The sequence below is a fragment of the Gigantopelta aegis genome, chromosome 6 (genome assembly GCF_016097555.1).
Source record: "Gigantopelta aegis isolate Gae_Host chromosome 6, Gae_host_genome, whole genome shotgun sequence".
Lineage (NCBI taxonomy): Eukaryota > Metazoa > Mollusca > Gastropoda > Neomphalida > Peltospiridae > Gigantopelta > Gigantopelta aegis.
The window spans coordinates 71,406,439-71,426,521 of NC_054704.1; the positions used below are offsets into that span (position 1 = coordinate 71,406,439).

The window sequence follows — 20,083 nt, forward strand, 5'->3', positions numbered from 1 at the left end:
TTATTTTTTTTATTTAAGTGCATGTACCTAGTATTTGTTAATTATGTATATGTGATGGTAATTCAATTAGGATTCATTGATGTACACATGTATATATATCTATATACACATACAGTTGAGCACCGTTGTGTCGAACTTGCTCGAGTCGATGTATCGTTTGTGTCGATATGACCGACCGGTTTTGGCTAAAACGTGTATTAACTATTATGTTTTTATCTCAGTTGAGTTGATATTACGTTTGTGTTGATATATATTGTTTCGGTCTCAATTTAGACTTATATCGAAAAATGTCTATATGTCGAAATTAATATTAAGTGTTAAAATAAAAATATTTTAAAAGGTAGATATGAATTGCGCAATCTGAAATCAATACCGTACCAGTATTGTGAGCAAGTAAGCAATCATCAAAAGAGTTGCCAACGTTTACATGATTTGTATATGTAGTTAGGCTACTGTAACAGTTCATGTGTAAGATAAATGAATCAAATTATCTAAACCATTGAGCAAGGTACTAAAATGGTCTTATCAAGCTTAAAATCAAATACTAGCAGACGACTACTGTCAAAGAATGCAACTAGTCATGCGATTCGTGGCTTTGAAATATTATGGTCTGATAAAAGTAGGATTATTTGTCTTGATAGGTTAACTAGTTGTTAACTGACAAAGAAGGCGGCGATCTAGGTGTGTATTCAGTGACAACACTGTTTCCACTCTGCTGACTTTCTTATGGCAACCGAGTCAAGAGATTCAACAACAGCCGAACGTATCTGAACTTGATGCAAGAATTGTCACGGCAAATAACGAGACGGTGGTATGTAAACATTTTAGCTCTGCGGCTTTGATGCCAAGAACCAATGCCCGACAAACATTATTCCTAGACTTTATGAATTAGGTGTGCAATTTTGTATTTGTTCTTCTACAAAACATTTGGTGTAACTGTATTTTGTTAGTACAACTTTTTTTTAATAAATTCACATTTGTTAAAAACAAAATTTAGATTGTTCTAACGTCCACAGTGATTTTAATTTTACAATTTATCGAAATTTTAAAAGATGATTAACTTTGTTCACAGCGATACAATAGACTGATTAATTTATTTTTCATAGAATAACAATTTTCATCGGCTTAATTAATATTTAATTATTCAATAAAAATACATTTTCATTTATTTTTTAATATACATTTTTGTTTGTAATTTTTTATTATTTTTTTTTTTACATATTTTACTAACGTTTGAGTTGATATTTGTTTAACTCAAAAAAAAATTGTTTGGTCCTCACGATATCGATAACGGTGCTCAACTGTATATATATGTAAAATTTAAAAACAGATTTGTGTAATAAAACTTAATTTGTGTGATGATACTAGATTTAACATGAACAATAAACAATATATATATATATATATGAATATTGAAAAACAAAACTAAAACATTAATCAACTGAAAAGTGCATGTTTGTTTACACTTACTGCTATTGAAACTTAACTCGAGATGGCGGCACAACCGGTAGCAAGAGGGAGACCCGGTATGGTTCGGTACCATGACCAGCGAAACACATATACGCCATTCACCCATTCAGTCTCATCATAACCCTTTCAGTGGCACATCATTAGGTTTATTTTAAAACAATTTTAAATTGTACATTCATTTATTTTTTATATTGAAGAAAAAATTAGTAGTTTTACTCCAAAAGTTAACCAGAATTTATTTAACAGTTTAAAAACCAAAATGTATGCCAATTAATTTTTCCAAAATTCATGAAATACTGCTGAAAATTTATATAAAAAAAAAAAAAAAAAAAAATTTTTTTTTTAGATTAATTAAATAAGTATTCCTGTAAAATGTTTAGCAAAAGATCATCACTAAATGTATGCTGAATTAAACTGACTAATGATAAGCTGCTCCACAAATAGTGTTACCGTAATTGAAATTTAAGACTAAATGTTTTAAAACAGAAAAATTACATGTAGCTGAACCCAATCAACAATATGAAAAAAACAACCCAAAAATCGAACAAAATTTGGATTATTAAACTTTAAAAAACCCAAGTAATATTACTGACATAAATTCTACTGTAACCTCCATCAAACCAATTTCCATTCACAGCAGTGACCAAAAGAGATTAATTTTGTTTTCCTTCTAAAATGATGATGAAAAAAAAAGAAGAAGATATATTTCTATATGATGATGCCACATTCGCATGCACATCCTTTATTGCATGACAAGACTCATAACCGCCACTCACAACACAATCAAACATCCAAACTTTCTCAACTTCCTGCAAAGTAAAAGTCCAGATGAGTGATCAATATGACAGGCAATACATGACATATATCACTGACCACCCCAAATGATTCCAACAATGTGCACAACAATTTACCATTTCCTAGCTGTGGGGTTCAAAAGTTCAAAAAAGAGAAAAGAAACATGCAAGATTTTCACTTTCATGCCCAAGTTATGATGTAAATGTACGCAAAGCAAGCAACTAATGAGTGGTAATATAGCGGCAAAATAACTGAACACCAATTGCTTATAACAAATGACATTTAAAAAAAAAATCAAAAAAATCTTTAATTGCTAGAAATAACACATTCGGTATTATACCATCGCGTAGTACCTATCCTAAAATGCCAGGTAATTACAGAATATGTTTTTAATTGACTTGTCCAAAATAACTATGGTTAACAACAACCCCTGCAATTGTCCACGGCAATCGGCAATGCTGTGGAGATTGCTGTGGAGTTTTTAGTTCTCCATAGCACTTTTTTGCCTTGGACTATATTCAGGTTGTTTTTTCAGTGTCATGTTTTTTTGCCGTGGACATCTGCTTAATTACAGGGGTTGAACAATAGTCGATAGAACTTGTTGTAATTATAGCCAACTGTGCATAATTGTATATATAAAAAAATACAACAAAATTAAAATGCAGTGGGTAAAATTAACAATATTGTGACAAAAAATGACAATATTCCTCAAGTAAAGAGATAATTGAGGACCTGGCTATGATAGGTTTGGTAACCAAGGATGTTTGTTGTGTTGCGGATGTAAACAATCCCACAGCTAGGAGAATATTATTACGTGTGAGGTAGACACCATGCTTCACCAGTAGCAGAGATTCTAACAATTACACATCCAGGTCCAGAAAGAAAATGTAAATACAACCGTTTAACGATTACAACAATTTGGAATAGTTTACCTAACAGTACGAACAAACATGTCAAAGCATGATATTAATGTGAACAAACAATACAAATATCGTTTGACCCAATTACGAACTCCCGTCATTTTTCAATTTCTAATAGTAGTTTTTTTCAAATCAATAGACCAAAACATAATGAAGAATATATTACTACCAATGAGAAAAACTAACCAAAAAAAATTCTGTTAGTAAATAACATTTCTATTGTTAAGAAAGACAAAAAGAATTAATGGTTAAAATTTGAAGGGTTCTATGTCTACATTCCAATTTTCTAAATATAACCCTGCGATCATAATTGAAAGCCACCAAGATGTATATATACATAAACTGATGACTTCATTAATGATGAAAAACATCGGCTCCTATTGAACACGATATAAGTCCATAATATACCACCATACACGATTTATGTGCAAGTTGGTTAACTGCAATATGCAATGATTTATAACAAACCAGTTGCCATTACAAGCTTTACTAATGAATTATAATTTTGACGATGTACAAAATGTTAGTGTATATCAAGACATTTAAGTACATCCCTGCTACTTGAACTGTAAGATGAATGATATACAACAGACAAGAATAGTATTCTAATTGTTGCACATCTTCAAAAACCAGTCCTGAACAACAGGAGGTCATATTTTTGTTTTGTTTAACGACCGCATTAGAGCACATTTATTTATTATTCATTGGCTATTTGATGTCAAACATTTGGTAATTCTAACATACGGGGTTGAATTTATAAAGCCCGTTTTTGACTAACACTTGTGTAACTACATGCATTTGCAATGCTTAAACACCAGCGTTTAAGAAAAACAGGCTTCGTAAATTTGGCCCATAGTCTCAGAGAAGAGGAAACCCACTATATTTTTCCATTAGTAGCAAGGGATATTTTGTATGCAGAAAGGATAGCACATACAACAGCCTTTGATATACACTTTGGTGCATTTGCTGTAATGAGAAATAGCCTAATGGGTCCACTGACAGGGATCGATCCCAGATCTACTGCGTATCAAGCGAGGAGTTTACATGTACCACTGGACTACACCCCACCTTGCTGCCAGTCATGATGCAGTCTGCTGATATTATTTCGTGTGTCTGTTTGCCAATGGTCACACTGGACAGTCACAAATACATAGTGGTCTCTTATTCAAAATAAAAGGAATGATGAACACTCCAGCATATTGCAAAAATAAAACATCTCTGAACTGACTGCAGGGGGGGGGGGTTGTCCTTTTAAACACTCTTTTCAAAGTGAGCATGTATCACAACCTGTGATAACATATTACTGCCAACTATAGCGACTTCTCATAACATGCTGGGAACCTTCTGGGCAAGAACCTTTCTTTTCCATTTCAGTTTATTTTTCTCTTTATTTCTTTCTTTTTTCGCAGGAACCCATCAAATTTAACCACAAATAAAGATGTACAACTCTAATTCTAAAGTTAAAAACTACATTTCTACAGAATGGAAATGCACAGTGAGTTAGGTACCATGTTTGTTCGATGATTGGTGAAACATGGTGGTATCGATATAATCGATGAAACGGGTAAATTTGTAAGAGAGGACTGGAACACTGAAACCCTACCTGACTGTCCAAACCAATAGTAAAGAGCATTGTGAAGAACAAGATTGCCCACAGTGGCGAGATGGGCAGTTTGGCCACAGCCTCAGGGTACGCCACAAAGGTCAGTCCTGGACCTGCAACAAATATATAGAGAATATTTCATGTTTTTTGTCAAATATGATTTATATCTCATCGAGTGAAGTTTGCAATCACATCTCATAAGTCGCGCTTGTGCGACGAGTGTGATATGATTGTAAACTTCACTCGATGAAATATAAATCATATTTGACAAAAAACATGAAATTTTCTATTTATTATATAACTGTTGGCAATTTACCTTTACTTTTAAAATGCCAGCAGCAAAATAGTTTCGGCTTTCTTACAGTGAAGATAACACTTTCTATAGTGACGATAACACATTTTAGAGTGAAATGTTTCACTCTAAAATGTGTTATCGTCACAAAGTGACTGATAACACTTTTATTTCAGATATTTTAAGATATTTCACTAAATGTTATGTAATAAAAACATGCTGATGATTCATACATGCCATCAAACCCAATGCAATTATCCAGCTCTTACAGTTGATTGAATTTTGAAATTCGACCAATTAAATCAGAAATCACAACAAAATTAGATATATTATACCCTGCCTTAGATATAGATATTTGTAGTTTCTTGTTTTACTATCACTTTGACCAAGTGTTACTAACATACCTTAGCTGTAATATATTTTGCATATTTATGTTAAGATAAACCGTCTTTTTAAAGTTAAAAGAGTAAACTAAATGCAGTGATGTCAATTTTCACAAATTATTTAACTAATATTTGTCATCTATGGAAGAAATGATTCCCAACTGAATTTCGACATTTTCCTACAAATCGTACGTTGATAACCCAGTCATTTGTATCATATGGTAGGTTGCGAATTTAGCAACATTCTGTTAATCTGGGTTTGAAGTGTAAGATTGTAAAATGGCATCCCAAATATTTATATTACATAATGTTTTATGATTATGGTACGATTTGGGGGGGGGGGAGAGAGAGAGAGAGGAGGAAATCCCGAAATTCAATGCTTGAGATGGTAACAGCCAGCTATAAGTTCATTTCCGCCCGATATTTCTATCCCTTATGGCATCATTGATGTGGATTTGCAATATAGTTAGGATATTTAACCAAACTGGGTTCGTTATAATATACACTAAAACAACAATTTGAGGTACACAATAAAACAGTAAATACGCAATGATTTAGTGCTTACCCTGAGTGACGACATCTTCGATATTGACACCAGTTTCGTGAGCCATGAAACCGAGAACAGAGAAGATGACCAGCCCAGCGAACACACTGGTACCACAGTTGAGGAATGGAACAATCATAGCATCTCTGAAAAATAAAGCATTATAAGACTTTAATGTTGATCATTTCAACCAATTGATAATTAACAAGATCTCTGTGTAAACAAGTTGACGAGTTAAACATGTACATGTCATCCATCTCTTAGTACATTTTATCAAATTCTGAAATTTGACCAATTAAATCTGAAATCGGAACAAAATTTGACAGATTATACCCTGCAGTGGATATAGATATTTGTACTTACCATTTTCTTATTTTACTAGCACTTTGAAAAAGTGCTACTTACATTCTCTAGTAGATGACTACAAAAAAAAACACAACCAAAAAACACCCACCTTGGTGCCTTTTAAAAACAAAATCCTTGATAAATACTTTGGTGCTTGGAAGTTTTACTTTAGTGCCCATAGATTAAAAGACCACAAAGGCAATTAATGTCTTACCTGAATGAGTAATAAATTACCTGTAAACATTGTTGTGGAACTTGTTATAGCTGGCCATGGTGATTAATGCTCCCCAAGACATACCGACAGAGTAAAAAATCTGCAAGGCGGCATCACCCCAAACCTGTCAATACAAACAGAACTTCTGTTAATGAAGATATCCAGTGAGCTTTCAAACATTTAACACACCTTAAATTCAGTTAACGTTTTGTATTTCTTAACATTCCTTTAAAACCAACAACCATTTTGATATGTACATTAAACTGCTAGTTTTTAAAATTCAATAAATAAATGATATTATTTTTACTCGTTAAGTCCTATATTCAGTAGACTTTTCAACATTAGTTTAATTTTGCTAATTTTTTAACAATTCAAATTCAGCTAGATATCACAGATTCCAAACATTCAATTAGTTCTAGAGGGTGGGACGTAGCCCAGTGGTTAAGCGCTCCCTTGATGCACGGTCGAACTGGGATCGATCCCCATTGGTGAACCCATTGAACTATTTCTCGTTCCAGCCAGTGCATAGCAAAGGCTATTGTATGTGTTATCCTACCTGTGGAATGGTGCATATAAAAGATCCCATGCTACTAATGGAAAAATGTAGTGGGTTTCCTCTCTAAGACTATGTCAAAATTACCCAATGTCTGACATCCAATAGCCGATGATAATAAATCAATGTGCTCTAGTGGTGTCGTTAAACAAAACAAACTTTTAACTTTCAATTAGTTTTTTAATTTTACTGGTTTTTCAACATTTCTTAAATTCACAAAATATATGCGACATTACTTATTGTGGATCTTTACAAAATTTAAAACTTAATTTGTTAGCCAATCAAACATACCTTAAATTCCAATAGCTTCCCCCACTGTGGTATAAGGTAAAACTTTATTCCGTCAATGGCTCCTGGCAAAGTGACACCTCGGATCATGAGAATCAGAAGTACCATGTAGGGGAAAGTAGCCGTGACGTAGACAACCTGCAGACGACAAACAACAGAACATTACGACAATATAACAACAGGTCATTATGACAACATAACAGAACTTTATGACAATATAACAAGAGAACATTATGACAATATAACAAGAGAACATCATGACAATATAACAGATCATTATGACAATATAACAACAAAAATTAAGACAATATCATTATGACAATATAACAGAACAATATGACAATATAACAATTCCATACAGTTGCATAAGAGTTAAAACTTCAATTTGAATTTACGGTGGCCATCAGAGCCACTTTAAATATGTTTTTGTTGGCCCTTGTTAAATTAACTATCTCTCAAATCAACTGTCATAATCTAATATGAACAGTCCTATGGTAAATTCACTTGAATCAGGGTTATTTTTTAACCCACCCATCCCCAAACTCCCCTCTGCACATGCACCTGTATATGTTTTATTTTCGAAAGATACATATAATTTTTTAACAATAGATGGTTGCGAGACTTGACTACCTTTGTCAACCTTAGCTAATAGAGGTCGACAAAAATGGCAACAAAATATCAACAATTACTGTTATTTACTGGAAACTATTTCACCAAATTAAAATAAAATTTGGCAATTGTTTCACAAATTCAATGTTGGTAAATTTGGCAAATGCCAGAGCTAACCCTGATATTTATGGTTCATTGGTTGAAATATTGCATGTAGTATTTTTAGCCACATGTTAAAATTGTCATCTATGATTGATATATCGCATATTTTTAGCCCCACGTGAACCAGGGCTCGAAATGACCTGTGGCCAGGTCACCAAATGCGACCTATGTTCTGTTTGGGCAACTTAAATATTAAAAAATAATGGGGTCAGTCGCCCAAATAATATCTTCTTTAGAGCTATAACACATGAGCCACTATTAATATTTGTATTCCACATTAAAATCTTGCTCCTGGTTCGCTTACCATAATTTGCCAACATGCATTATTATTTTTTGGGCCACCATATTTTTTTGCGAGTTTTGAACCATGTGAACATTATCACCTATGTACCGGACTATATTTGACAATGTCAGGAAGTACTTTCCAATACAAGGCTTGAAACTGACAGGAACAACAGGTAAATGCCACTCAAAATAGACAATAAACTTTCTGATTTATATAAATTTCACAAGTAACTTTTTCCTTCAATCTTAAAGCATTGCACAACAATTACGATTAACCACCGACATTAAGAAATTGCTGACAACTAAAAAAAAAAAAAAAAAAAAAAAAAAAAATCATAAACCATTTTTCTTTTTAAATAATTAGTTTAAATAAAAATTATAGGAAATGTTTCCAATGTCTAGCATTTATTTCCAGACTAAACTGTGAGGAAACAGATTTTGTCAAAAGCCTAAAACATTTTTTCATTTGTGCTAAAAATACTTTGCTTAAATTTACTTCTTTATCATAAAAAAACCCAAAAAAACCCCACACATTTTTCTTAACCTGGCTACAATAGATTTAGACCAGGCAAGTTACCACCAGTGAATACAGCTTAACAAAACAATCGTAAAACTACCATAGACAACAATTGTGACACGGATATGTGGCCCATCCCTTCGGCTAACACTAGATTTAAGAAATTGTTATGCACTTGAATGCAACCTCTCATTTCAGAACAAAGCCATACCTTTCCAGATGACTTGACACCCTTGCAGAGACAAAGGAAAACCACCAGCCATGCCAGGGCCAGACAACCCAACAAAGGCCACCGGATACCACCGATGTTGTCGATTCCATCAGATATATCCAGCACATGACGTCTGTAAAACAAAACACAACAATTCAGATTGGAAGGTTGCACACCAGCATTCATTTAACAGGGTTTTTGCCAGAGGGTAAAATGGAAGGAAGGAAATGTTTTATTTAACGACGCACTCAACACATTTTATTTATTATTATATGGTGTCAGACATATGGTTACGGACCACACAGATATTGAGAGAGGAAACCCGCTGTAACCACTATGGACTACTCTTTTCGATTGGCAGCAAGGGATCTTTTACATGCAACATCCCACAGACAGGATAGTACATACCACGGCCTTTGTTACACCAGTTGTGGAGCACTGGCTGGAACGAGAAATAGCTGTGGTATGTACTATCCTGTCTGTGAGATGCTACATATAAAAGATCCATTGCTGCTAATCGAAAAGAGTAGCCAATGATGTGGCAACAGTGGGTTTCCTCTCTTAATATCTATGTGGTCCTTAACCATGTCAATACGCCATATAACCATAAATAAAATGTGTTGAGTGCGTCATTAAATAAAACATTTCCTTCCTTTTTTGAGGTACTATTTTTTGCTTAATTCACATGCTAAAGGGAACTAAAAATTACTTTCCTTGAACCAATCTCAGGGGAATTATATTGTAAAAACTATTCTTACATGTAAATGGCAAGGTTTGAAAATTTGAGCTTGATAAAAAGATTGCTTCATTGTATAGTCTAGACAGTAATGTGAGCATGATGGAAGCATAAAAAGGTCTTTCAGCATAGAAAACTTTAACACGACACGCTATCTAGTTCTTTGTCACTTCCTGTCTGTACAAGCACGTTGCTTTAACGGAAAGGAACGATTTGTTGTTCAATGACACGTCAAAGCATTTTGAAACTATACATGGCTAATTCAACAGTTTGTTAGTTAAGAAAGAGAGAGAGAGAGAGAGAGAGAGAGAGAGAGAGAGAGAGAGAAAAGAGAGAGAGAGAGAAAAGAGAGAGAGAAAAGAGAGAGAGAGAGAGAGAGAGAGAGAGAGAGAGAGAGAGAGAGAGAGAGAGAGAGAGAGAGAGAGAGAGAGAAAGAGAGATGAGAAGAATTTTATTTCTAAACTTGGACTTGACACCCATGACTTTGACTTTGGGAATGTTAGTGTCATCTTTGGTGAGTGCTTTGTCACTGAGCTGCATCCCTTACTATAGCAAAAAATGTGTAATTAATTAAATGTAGATATATCAAGAACTTACTGCCAAAATTCTTCGCTAGCCGTTTTAGTCTTGTTTAAATGCATCAGGTTGGTAGCGTTGCCGAGCACTGCCGTAACATTGACAGCAGAGCTGTTTATAGCCTGGGCCAAGTATTTCATAGCTCCCGCCATCTGGCTATCGTTGTACAGTCCCGTCTCATTCGGGTGAACGTCCCTCTTCAGAACACAGTATTCCGTGTTCCAGTCGTTGTCACACGTTGCCCACGGCAACACAGCTCTCATCGACATGAACAGGTAGTAGAGCGTCCACGTGATGATGATGTTGTAGTAGACGCAGACGATAGTTGATATTATTACCATTCCATATCCAACACCTGTGGGAAAAAAGAAACAAATAAAACCAAGGCTGTCAAAAGAATATATGGTAATATTATAATAAGATCAATATAAAAAGGCAGAACTTAGGATCAATATATACTAGTTATTCAACTATCGCTAGGGATATACCAAATGTATGTCATGATAAACAATTTGTGACATCTTAAATTTGTGTAACATATGATCAGTGCGACTGCATGGTTTGGATGTTCCATACATCACCATACAAGCATCCCATAGAAAGTAAAGTAGTGTCGAGTTGAGTAAATGCAGTATTTATACTTTATTATTTATGTGTTACAAAAGAAATCGACCTCCACTGAGAGGATTTGAACCAGAAATCCCTCAGAGTGAGAGAGCAGTCCAACTGAGCAAATAGGGAAATTGCCACTAGCTACTGCCAGTAGGAGCACTTTCAGTGAACATTTTTGTTTAGTATCATGTTGCCATTTGGTACATAAGTTTCAGAGATCTCTACACAATTTTAAAACATTAAACCACATTTGCTAATCAATTTTCAATTGACTCGAAATCAAAATGTTCCCTGACATTATATCAACACTACTACATATAAAATATATAGATCTGTATTATATAGACACCTCATTATTTAAATAGATTGCCTTAAAAAAGTCATTGAAAACATCATACCTTTAAAGAGAGGACTCATCTTCCAAACACTGATGGGACTGAGACTTGCAAACTGTCCGTAGGAGATTTCCAGGAAGAACAGAGGCACACCACACAGCAACAGAAAGACCACGTATGGAATAAGGAAGGCACCTGAATAAAACAGAAAATACACGTATAATACAAACTGAATGTTCCATGATCTACATAATTCAAAATAATACATTTCTTTTAAAACAGCTCATATTCCGTAAATTATATGTCCATTACCCATGGTTGAAAATTTGAGCAGTCTCCCAGTCACCCAAAGTAACATGACTCGAATTTAACAGCGGCCATGTGGCAAATTGATTGCCGCAGTGCCCTAGTTATATGCCTCAATATGATGAACATTATTTTGCATGTTACCAACTGGCCATCATACTCAAACACAATCAGTATCAGTGAAATGGTCTTGCCATCTTAATTTGGCATATTTGAGGCCTGAAGTAATCTTTATCAGCTAAGCACAACTACAAAGTTATACAAAGATAGGCTAGCCCATTGGATGCATCTATTTTTGTGTTTTAATCTGTCTCTTTCCAATAGAAATTTGTTTCAACTGGCATTGTGATTTGTAAGTTTAACCCTCAACCTTGCTCAAAATATGCTATGTAAACCTAACAGAACAAATTGTTTGCTTCCTATTATTTAAGGATTGTCTGTTATTTCTTTTACATTCATCTGGGTATAAACAAAGAATAATCATGCACAAACTATGTGAATTGGCTAAGCATACTTACTAATAATAACATTAAAAGTTCATACTTTATTTTGAATTATTTTTTTGAACAAAACAATAACATTCAGAAAGACAAATTACCAATATAAAACAACGTCAGATATGATGTTCCCTGATAGTGTAATTTTTACATTCATCGAGAAATTAACAAACTTCCGTTGCTACCGTGGGATCACTGGGATGACGTTATATTGCAATGCATGTACCAGAAATTTTATTATTTCACGGTGAAAACAACCATTTTAAAAGTACTGCTATACAAAGTAAAAACATGTCCCCTACCAGGCCAAACACATTTTTTTAATCTCTTTTAATTCAAGGCTCATAACTCTGCAAAAAAAGCAGTAAAACGCTATGAAAGTCAAAGTTGATCTGTAACAGTGCATGATAAAAAGTAAAAAGTAAAGTTTGTTTTATTTAACGACGCCACTAGAGCACACTGATTTTTTTTTATCATCAGTGCATGATAAAGCTATATACAAAATTTCAGATCAATATCTCGAGGCATTGTGAAAAAAAAAAAACACCCTGAAAACTATATACAAAACAGACTGACAGACTGATGGAGACGAAACCTATAGTCCACTCTGGTTGGACCGGTAGAGGACTTAAAATTAGGGTCAGCAATTTAAAAATAGTCTAAGTTGGATAACCGGAAATGGACAACATTTGACGTAACGTCCTATCATAACCAGGGCTTCTAGATTATGGCAGCCCCACTCCCAATCTTGGGCTTGTAAATAACTACTACTGCCATGCCCGACGGTTAGTGAAAAAAAACATGTCAAATGTTGCAGTTAAGTTTATTTTATAAATATGAATATCCTGCCCACATCCCAACCCCCTCCCCAATGTTAGTGTTTTAAAGCTTTATATCCCCCTTTAGGTGACATATCTGATTATTACTATTATTTAGTAAAATTGTATTATCTTTCAAAGTAAAGTTGAGCTTGTGAATTTTTAATTGTGGTTAATAAATTTTCAAAATCACTGATCCTATGGCTAGTGGATTTAAAAATATTTTTAGAAGCCATGAGAACACCCCAACTGTTGCATCATTCAGCACACAATTTATCACACAAATTCACTCATTAGAGTATCAGACTGATGTCGGAATAAAACATGTAATTCTATAAGGTTCCTTTTGACTGCATGAGACTTAAAACTTCCTGAACACTTGACACATTAATATAAATTGAACGAACTTCCTCATCACCACTTGTAATTTATACAGAATTAATACGTCCCTCAAGGCCGTGATGTAGCCCAATGGAAAATTGCTTGCCTGATGCGCGGTCGGTCTGGGATCAATCCCTGTCGGTGTGCCTATTGGGCCATTTCTTGATCCAGCCAGTATACTACGAATGGTATATCAAAGGCCATGGTATGTGCTATCCTGTCTGGGATGGTGCATATAACAGATCCCTTGCTATAGTATGCTACTAATGGAAAAATATAGCGGGTTTCCTATCTAAGAATATGTGTCAAAATTACCAAATATTCGACATTCAATAGTTTGTTTTGTTTAACGACACCACTAGAGCACATTGATTTATTAATCATCGGCTACTGGATGTTAAACATTTGGTAATTTTGACATGAGAAGAAAGCCGCTACATTCTTTCATTAGCAGAAAGGCATCTTTTATATGCACCATTACACAGACAGGATACCACATACACCAGCCTTTGATATACCAGTTGTGGTGCACTGGCTGGAACAAGAAATAGCTCAATGGGCCCACCGATGGGGATCGATCCCAAACTGACCATATATCAAGCAAATTCTTTACCACTGGGCCACGTCCAGCCCCTTGACATTCAATAGTCAATGATTAATAATGTGCTCTAATGGTGTTGCTGAACAAATCTAACTCCATGATAACAAAACGTCCTGAACACTTGACTTGATATATTTACGTGAATGAACTCGGGGCTCAAGCTAGGTCTAAATTTTAGGGAGAAGTGACTTCTCTCTCCAGACTTTGAGAGGGAGAAGTTTTTAACCAGAGGGAGACTTGAATTTATTTCTATTTTTTTTAGTAATTTACTTGCATTTTTATGTTAAGTCACGTGAAGCCCCTTGTTGCACACACTGATTACAAGTTATTACTGTTTATACTTGAAAGAAACCAACTGTATGGACGATATGATCCTAAATACCAAATTACGGATTCATGTGATTACATGTATGTTCTTTTATTTTCCTTTGTATTATCTTCAAAGACTGGGATAATTAATCCTTAATTAAGCACGTCGCCATCTCCAAATTCCTGGTCAGTCACCCGTGAATGACTTATTTGTTTGCATTACCATAGTTTGACACCCAATAGCCGATGTATTTTTCGTGCTGGGGTGTCGTTAAATATTCATTCATTCCATTCATTCACCCGTGAACACATGTTGCCAAGCATGTGGCCTCTGTTTTGACACAGCGACTTCGATATCGCTCCAGACACACGGTCAGGGCAAAGTCGGTGAGATCAAGGCGAAGTTTGGGCTCACTTCGCCTGGTCGCGTGAGCCCTGTGAACTTTCTCATCACCCCTTCCCTTATTATATCTACAGAATTACCGTCTCACAAATTCGATCACAAAACTAAGGACCTCAAGGCTAGAAAAATTCATTTTTTGGAATGGGAAGCAATTGTTGCTTCTCAAATTTAATCGGAAGCAAATGACAGAAATTATGGAGGAGCTATTCTGAAAGTTAGTCTTGAAATTGAACTCCTATTAGATTTATAGTGTAACATTTTTCGAAAGAAATGCAGAGAACTTGAACAAACAATGATAAAAGGTTCTGTCACTTTTGAAAATAAGGAATTCTGGATATATATACATGTATTTGAAATACTGTAAAACAAAAAATAACACGGAAACTAGATGCTGTGTATGAAATTGATTATCAGAATTCTGAAAGAATATTACAAAACTTCATTTTGAATGGAATACATGCAACCTGCCCTGTCAATTTTCAGTGTTAAATAATCATGTATGTCCCAACAAAGATAACATCATAAAACACATGAACAATCATAAAACATCAAACACACATACACCATTAAGAACACCCTTTTTTCCTGTTCCAGCCAGTGCACCATGACTGGTATATCCAGGCCTTAGAGCCCGTTATCCTGCCTGTGGGATGGTGCATATAAACTGATCCCTTGCTACTAATGGAAAAATGTAGCGGGTTTCCTCTCCAAGACTACATACATGTATGTCAGAAATACCAAATGTTTGACATCCAATAGCTGATGTTTAATAAATCAGTGTGTCCTGGCGGTGTCATTAAACAAAACAAAATTTACTTTTTCAAGAACACCACACACATAAATCAGGGCAGGCTTGATTGTACGTCACTGTTTAAAATAAAACTGACAGCACTCTTGTGAAGAGTCATTCCATGGTATTTGGTCCATGAGTATGGAGTTTTAAAATGATCTATTAAACTAAGTTTTTATTGTATAGCTTAAAGTCAACACCCGTAAGCATATATATAAAAATATATATATTGCCAAATTAGTTAAAATGTTTTATGGATTTCAAAACAGGTCTTACCACCACCACTTCTGTAGCACAAATACGGAAATCTCCAAATATTTCCCAATCCAACTGCATAACCAATACACGAGAGCAGGAAGTCCATCCTGCCAGACCAGTTCCCCCGCGTTGTGTTTTCATCTCCGCTGACAGTGCTAGTGGACGAGGTGTAGGACACGTCTATCTCCTTCACACCATTCTCCTGAAACAAAAAATAAATTTCATTACATTTCAAGAGTTAAAGTTTAAAGTTTTGTTTTACGACAGCACATGGATTTATTTATCATGGGCTATTGAATGCAGGGTTGAAAAAAAATCATGATTTGTTTTAATTTAAATCAGATTTATTTGATTTTTTTGTTTTTACTTTAATTTGGAGCTTCTGAATTGAATACTTGCTCCCTATTAAATACACGATTTGGAAGCTTCACTGCATTCTGTAAGGAAATACCTCAAACATCTAGAAATGAGGCAATAAAATAGTATTTTAATACTTTTACTGAACAAAAATAATGTGTTCTCAGTGTTGCAAACAGTATGTCCTTATGTGTTTACTTGCCAATGTCCAAAACAGTGTACCAAGTACTTAAACAGTAACTCAATAATCCCCTGAATGCAAGATGTGACTTCACGTGTCAGATTATCTGACACGTGAAGCCACATCTTTTCTATGCGTTTTGGGGATTATTGAGTTAATGTTTAAGTACTTGGTGTTTAGCCAGGATGGCTATATAAGGTGATTTGACATGTGAAGTCAGTGACTTCAGTCACATCTGTTAGATCCGACTCTAGAGCATCCCCAAATTCGTCCAATTTACCACAATGAAGCAGAGTGGCTTCACTTGACACCTTCTATTGTGTTGATCTCCCAGGATCATCCCAACCATAGATTTGGGGGAATTGTCATTGACTTGTTAAGACTACATGGTGTTGAAATCTAATTGCAATTCAATTATAAATATATGTAAAAATAATTATCTAGCGTAAGTAATAATTGATTTTAAATAAAACTTCATTTTTTGTACTGCAAGTTAATTGATAAATCACATGTTTACAAAATAATAAATAAATATAAATGCAATAATCATAAAATTCAAATGAAACGTAATAATAATAAAAACAAATTAAATGTATGATTTTTTTTGCAGTGATTTAAATCATTTAAATGAAACAACTCTGATTGGATGTCAAACATTTGGCAATTTCGACATGGAATCTAGTTATAGTGGAAACCCGCCACATTTTTCCATTAAATTAGTAGCAAGGGATCTTTTATATGCATTATCCCACAAAAAAGATAACACATACCACAGCCTTTGATATACCAGTCATAGTGCACTGGCTGGAACGAGAAATAGCCCAATCGGCCCAACTATCAAACCACCTCAGTGGATCCATTCAACGGATTGGGGGTTTTCTCGATCCGACCAATGCACCACAACTAGTCAATGGCTGTGGTATGTACTTTCCTGTCTGTGGGAAAGTGCATATAAAAGATCCCTTGCTACTAATGGAAAAATGTAGCAAATTTCCTCTGATGACGGTGTCAGCATTACCAAATGTTTGACATCAAATAATAAATCAATGTGCTCTAGTGGTGTCGTTAAAACAAAACAAAACAAACTTTAACTTTACATTTCAACAGGTCTGAACAGAACTTCAACATGTATACATTTCGTACAGTTTGTTTTCCCTAGCTTGTTTTAGCATGGTGCGGTAACATGCCTCAATAGTCTAGTGCCATCTTGCCGTATAATCAGTGTCATGCTGCCCTGAGATTAAACAAGCTTTTCTCAATAATTAATTCTAAAACTGCCTTATAAAACACTTGGAAAATATATTATTAATTAATAAAATATCCCTGTAGTGTTATACACTTTGCCATTCATTTATTTAAAAAGCATATTTATTTTTATTTCAATAATTGTTTTTCTTTAATGAAACAAAACAGTTCCTTGAAAATGGTGAAAATGCCATAAAAGTGTTTAGTCTACCAGTAACACTAAGTAGATGCAGTTGACATCATTAACAGTGTTCAAAATAGGTAGAGCTCTGAATGGTCACAAAACACAACATTTATCACTTATGTACCAAGCTTCTGAAATTTGCGAGAATGATAAGTTTTGTTTGTGTAATTCTATCTTGCACAGTAACCCATTTGCTGCTAATGGAAAAATATAGCAGGTTTCTTGTAAGACTACTAGTAATATTTACCAAATGTTTGACAAATGCCAATAATAAAAATCAATGTGCTCTAGTGGTGTCAATAAACAAAACAAACATGAACTTTTATGCAGATCTGTTTAAAAATATATTTAAAATTGTTTTATTTGTGTACAGAACAAGTCTTAGTACAATAGATTTTAGAATTAGAACTGTGAAACATTGATTAAAATTATAATAATAAATACAGGTTCGAATCTGCTGCTTTAAGAAAAAGAGATGGTGGGTGGAAAACACATGGCTATGGGAAATTTTTATACAGCTGCTGGCTGTAGAAAATAATATTTCGTTTGACTCAAATAAAGTGTGGTAAAAACAAATATAAAAACAAATAAATAAATATAAAAGTAAATAAATAAATAATTTTAATAAAAAGATAAAAATTAAAAACAAAAATCCCACAAAACAAAAATCGAAAAATAAAATAAATTATTTCCTGGTACTATAGAATAAAACATTCAATATTCAATTATTAATTCATGTGACTGTTTTCTTTGCTTTATTTTATTTTCCCCCAAGGTGAAAATAGCAACCGAACAAACAAGCCGATTTTCAACAAAGCACCAGACTGCGGATGATGATGATGGAAAACAGGAGAGTTTTCACTTTTTGTTCTGCCGGCTCCGATAAGATTTACCCAAATAATGAATGAAACACTCACCTTTTCTATTTTAAAGAATCCCATACTTTTCGTTATCTTATTTCGATGAATTAAAAAATTAAAACGTGTTCGGCTTGTAAACTAAAGAATCGCAGTTTATTATTTCGCGATTTTCATGAAATATCTAATGATGTCAGACCTTCTTAGTCCTGCCACTTTAAATATCTTGTGTGACGAATTCGGGCAAGTCCATTGTAGCGTGGGGATATTGCCTTACGCGTAAGTCCGGCATCTGCTGCCCTACCGTTAACAAGCAATAAATTCAGCGTGTTTACTCATCTTGCCAGCCGTAACATACATTAATGCAAACAATGTTACTGTTGATATATATTATAATAAATAAAGTGGATTTTATTGCATGTTTTTAATTTTTGTTATAAACATATTCACATTTCAAATAGCGTCCCTGTTGTAGCACTATTATATTATGGTCCATGTGAACCGTGTGTAATTTTTCAATAGTGCCTTTTCATAATGTTATGGTGCCCTTTTTGTCTTGGACACCCCCCCCCCCCATCAGAAAAGCTGGATCCGCCCCAGCTTAGGCCTACACGTTTACATCTAGGGTATGACTAATCACCGCAAAATATTTTTACTTCAGACTAGCAAAACTATGTTAATTTGGATTATAACAGAATCCCATAGGTTATAAATATATACTGAAAATAGTATATACAATAGGTCTATATGAACCAAAATATAACCTATAATGAAACCCCTCCCAAAAAGTGTTAAGTGAACAAAGTGGAACCGCCGATCGTGGCTCATTTTTGATAGTTTGTTTTGTTCAACGACACCACTTAAGCAAGGATCAAATTAGCCAATTGCTATTTTACATTTTTTTTAAAGTGGCTACCATATTTAGTTTTTGGTTCATAAAATATTCCTTAAGTAACCACATTTTAATAATTTTCAAGGAAATATCTATGTACATGTATATCTAAAAATTGGCTAAAACCAAAATGTGTTACAGAGTGAGCCATGCTAGAGCACATGTATTTATCTATCATCGGCTATTGGATGTCAAACATTTGGTAATTCTGACATATAACTTACAGAAAAAACCCAGCTACATTTTTCCATTGTTAGCTTTACTATTGCTGGGTCACTAGACCATGTTTATACACGTACATGTATAATTGCGTGTTTACGTGTGTGTGCGCGCACTAGCGAACACACACACACACACACACACACACACACACACACACACACACACACACACACACACACACACACACACACACACACACACACACCATATCTGGTAATATTAACGTCACTTCGAAATTTGACCAGCCGGATATTATTTGGTTATTATAGTGATACTTTATGGAGCACACAAAGTCATTATTTTATATTAGCCATCAGATCTTCGAGTGTGTT

The 20,083-nt window shown here is 34.3% G+C and overlaps 1 protein-coding gene across 1 annotated transcript in view; it reads right to left on the reverse strand.

The window, feature by feature from the left end:
* The window catches only part of LOC121374037 (sodium- and chloride-dependent glycine transporter 1-like), a 30,102-nt gene extending 11,259 nt beyond the window's left edge, over positions 1-18,843 (reverse strand). Inside the window, exons 1-9 of the mRNA XM_041500913.1 lie at positions 18,698-18,843; positions 15,832-16,015; positions 11,514-11,645; positions 10,525-10,858; positions 9,192-9,324; positions 7,411-7,545; positions 6,587-6,690; positions 6,029-6,153; positions 4,789-4,901 (exon numbers count right to left, since the gene is read on the reverse strand). Of these exons, the coding sequence (XP_041356847.1) occupies positions 4,789-4,901; positions 6,029-6,153; positions 6,587-6,690; positions 7,411-7,545; positions 9,192-9,324; positions 10,525-10,858; positions 11,514-11,645; positions 15,832-16,015; positions 18,698-18,721 (1,284 nt within the window). The 5' untranslated portion in view covers positions 18,722-18,843. The remainder of the gene's footprint in view (positions 1-4,788; positions 4,902-6,028; positions 6,154-6,586; positions 6,691-7,410; positions 7,546-9,191; positions 9,325-10,524; positions 10,859-11,513; positions 11,646-15,831; positions 16,016-18,697) is intronic.
* Between the last annotated feature and the right edge of the window lie 1,240 nt (positions 18,844-20,083).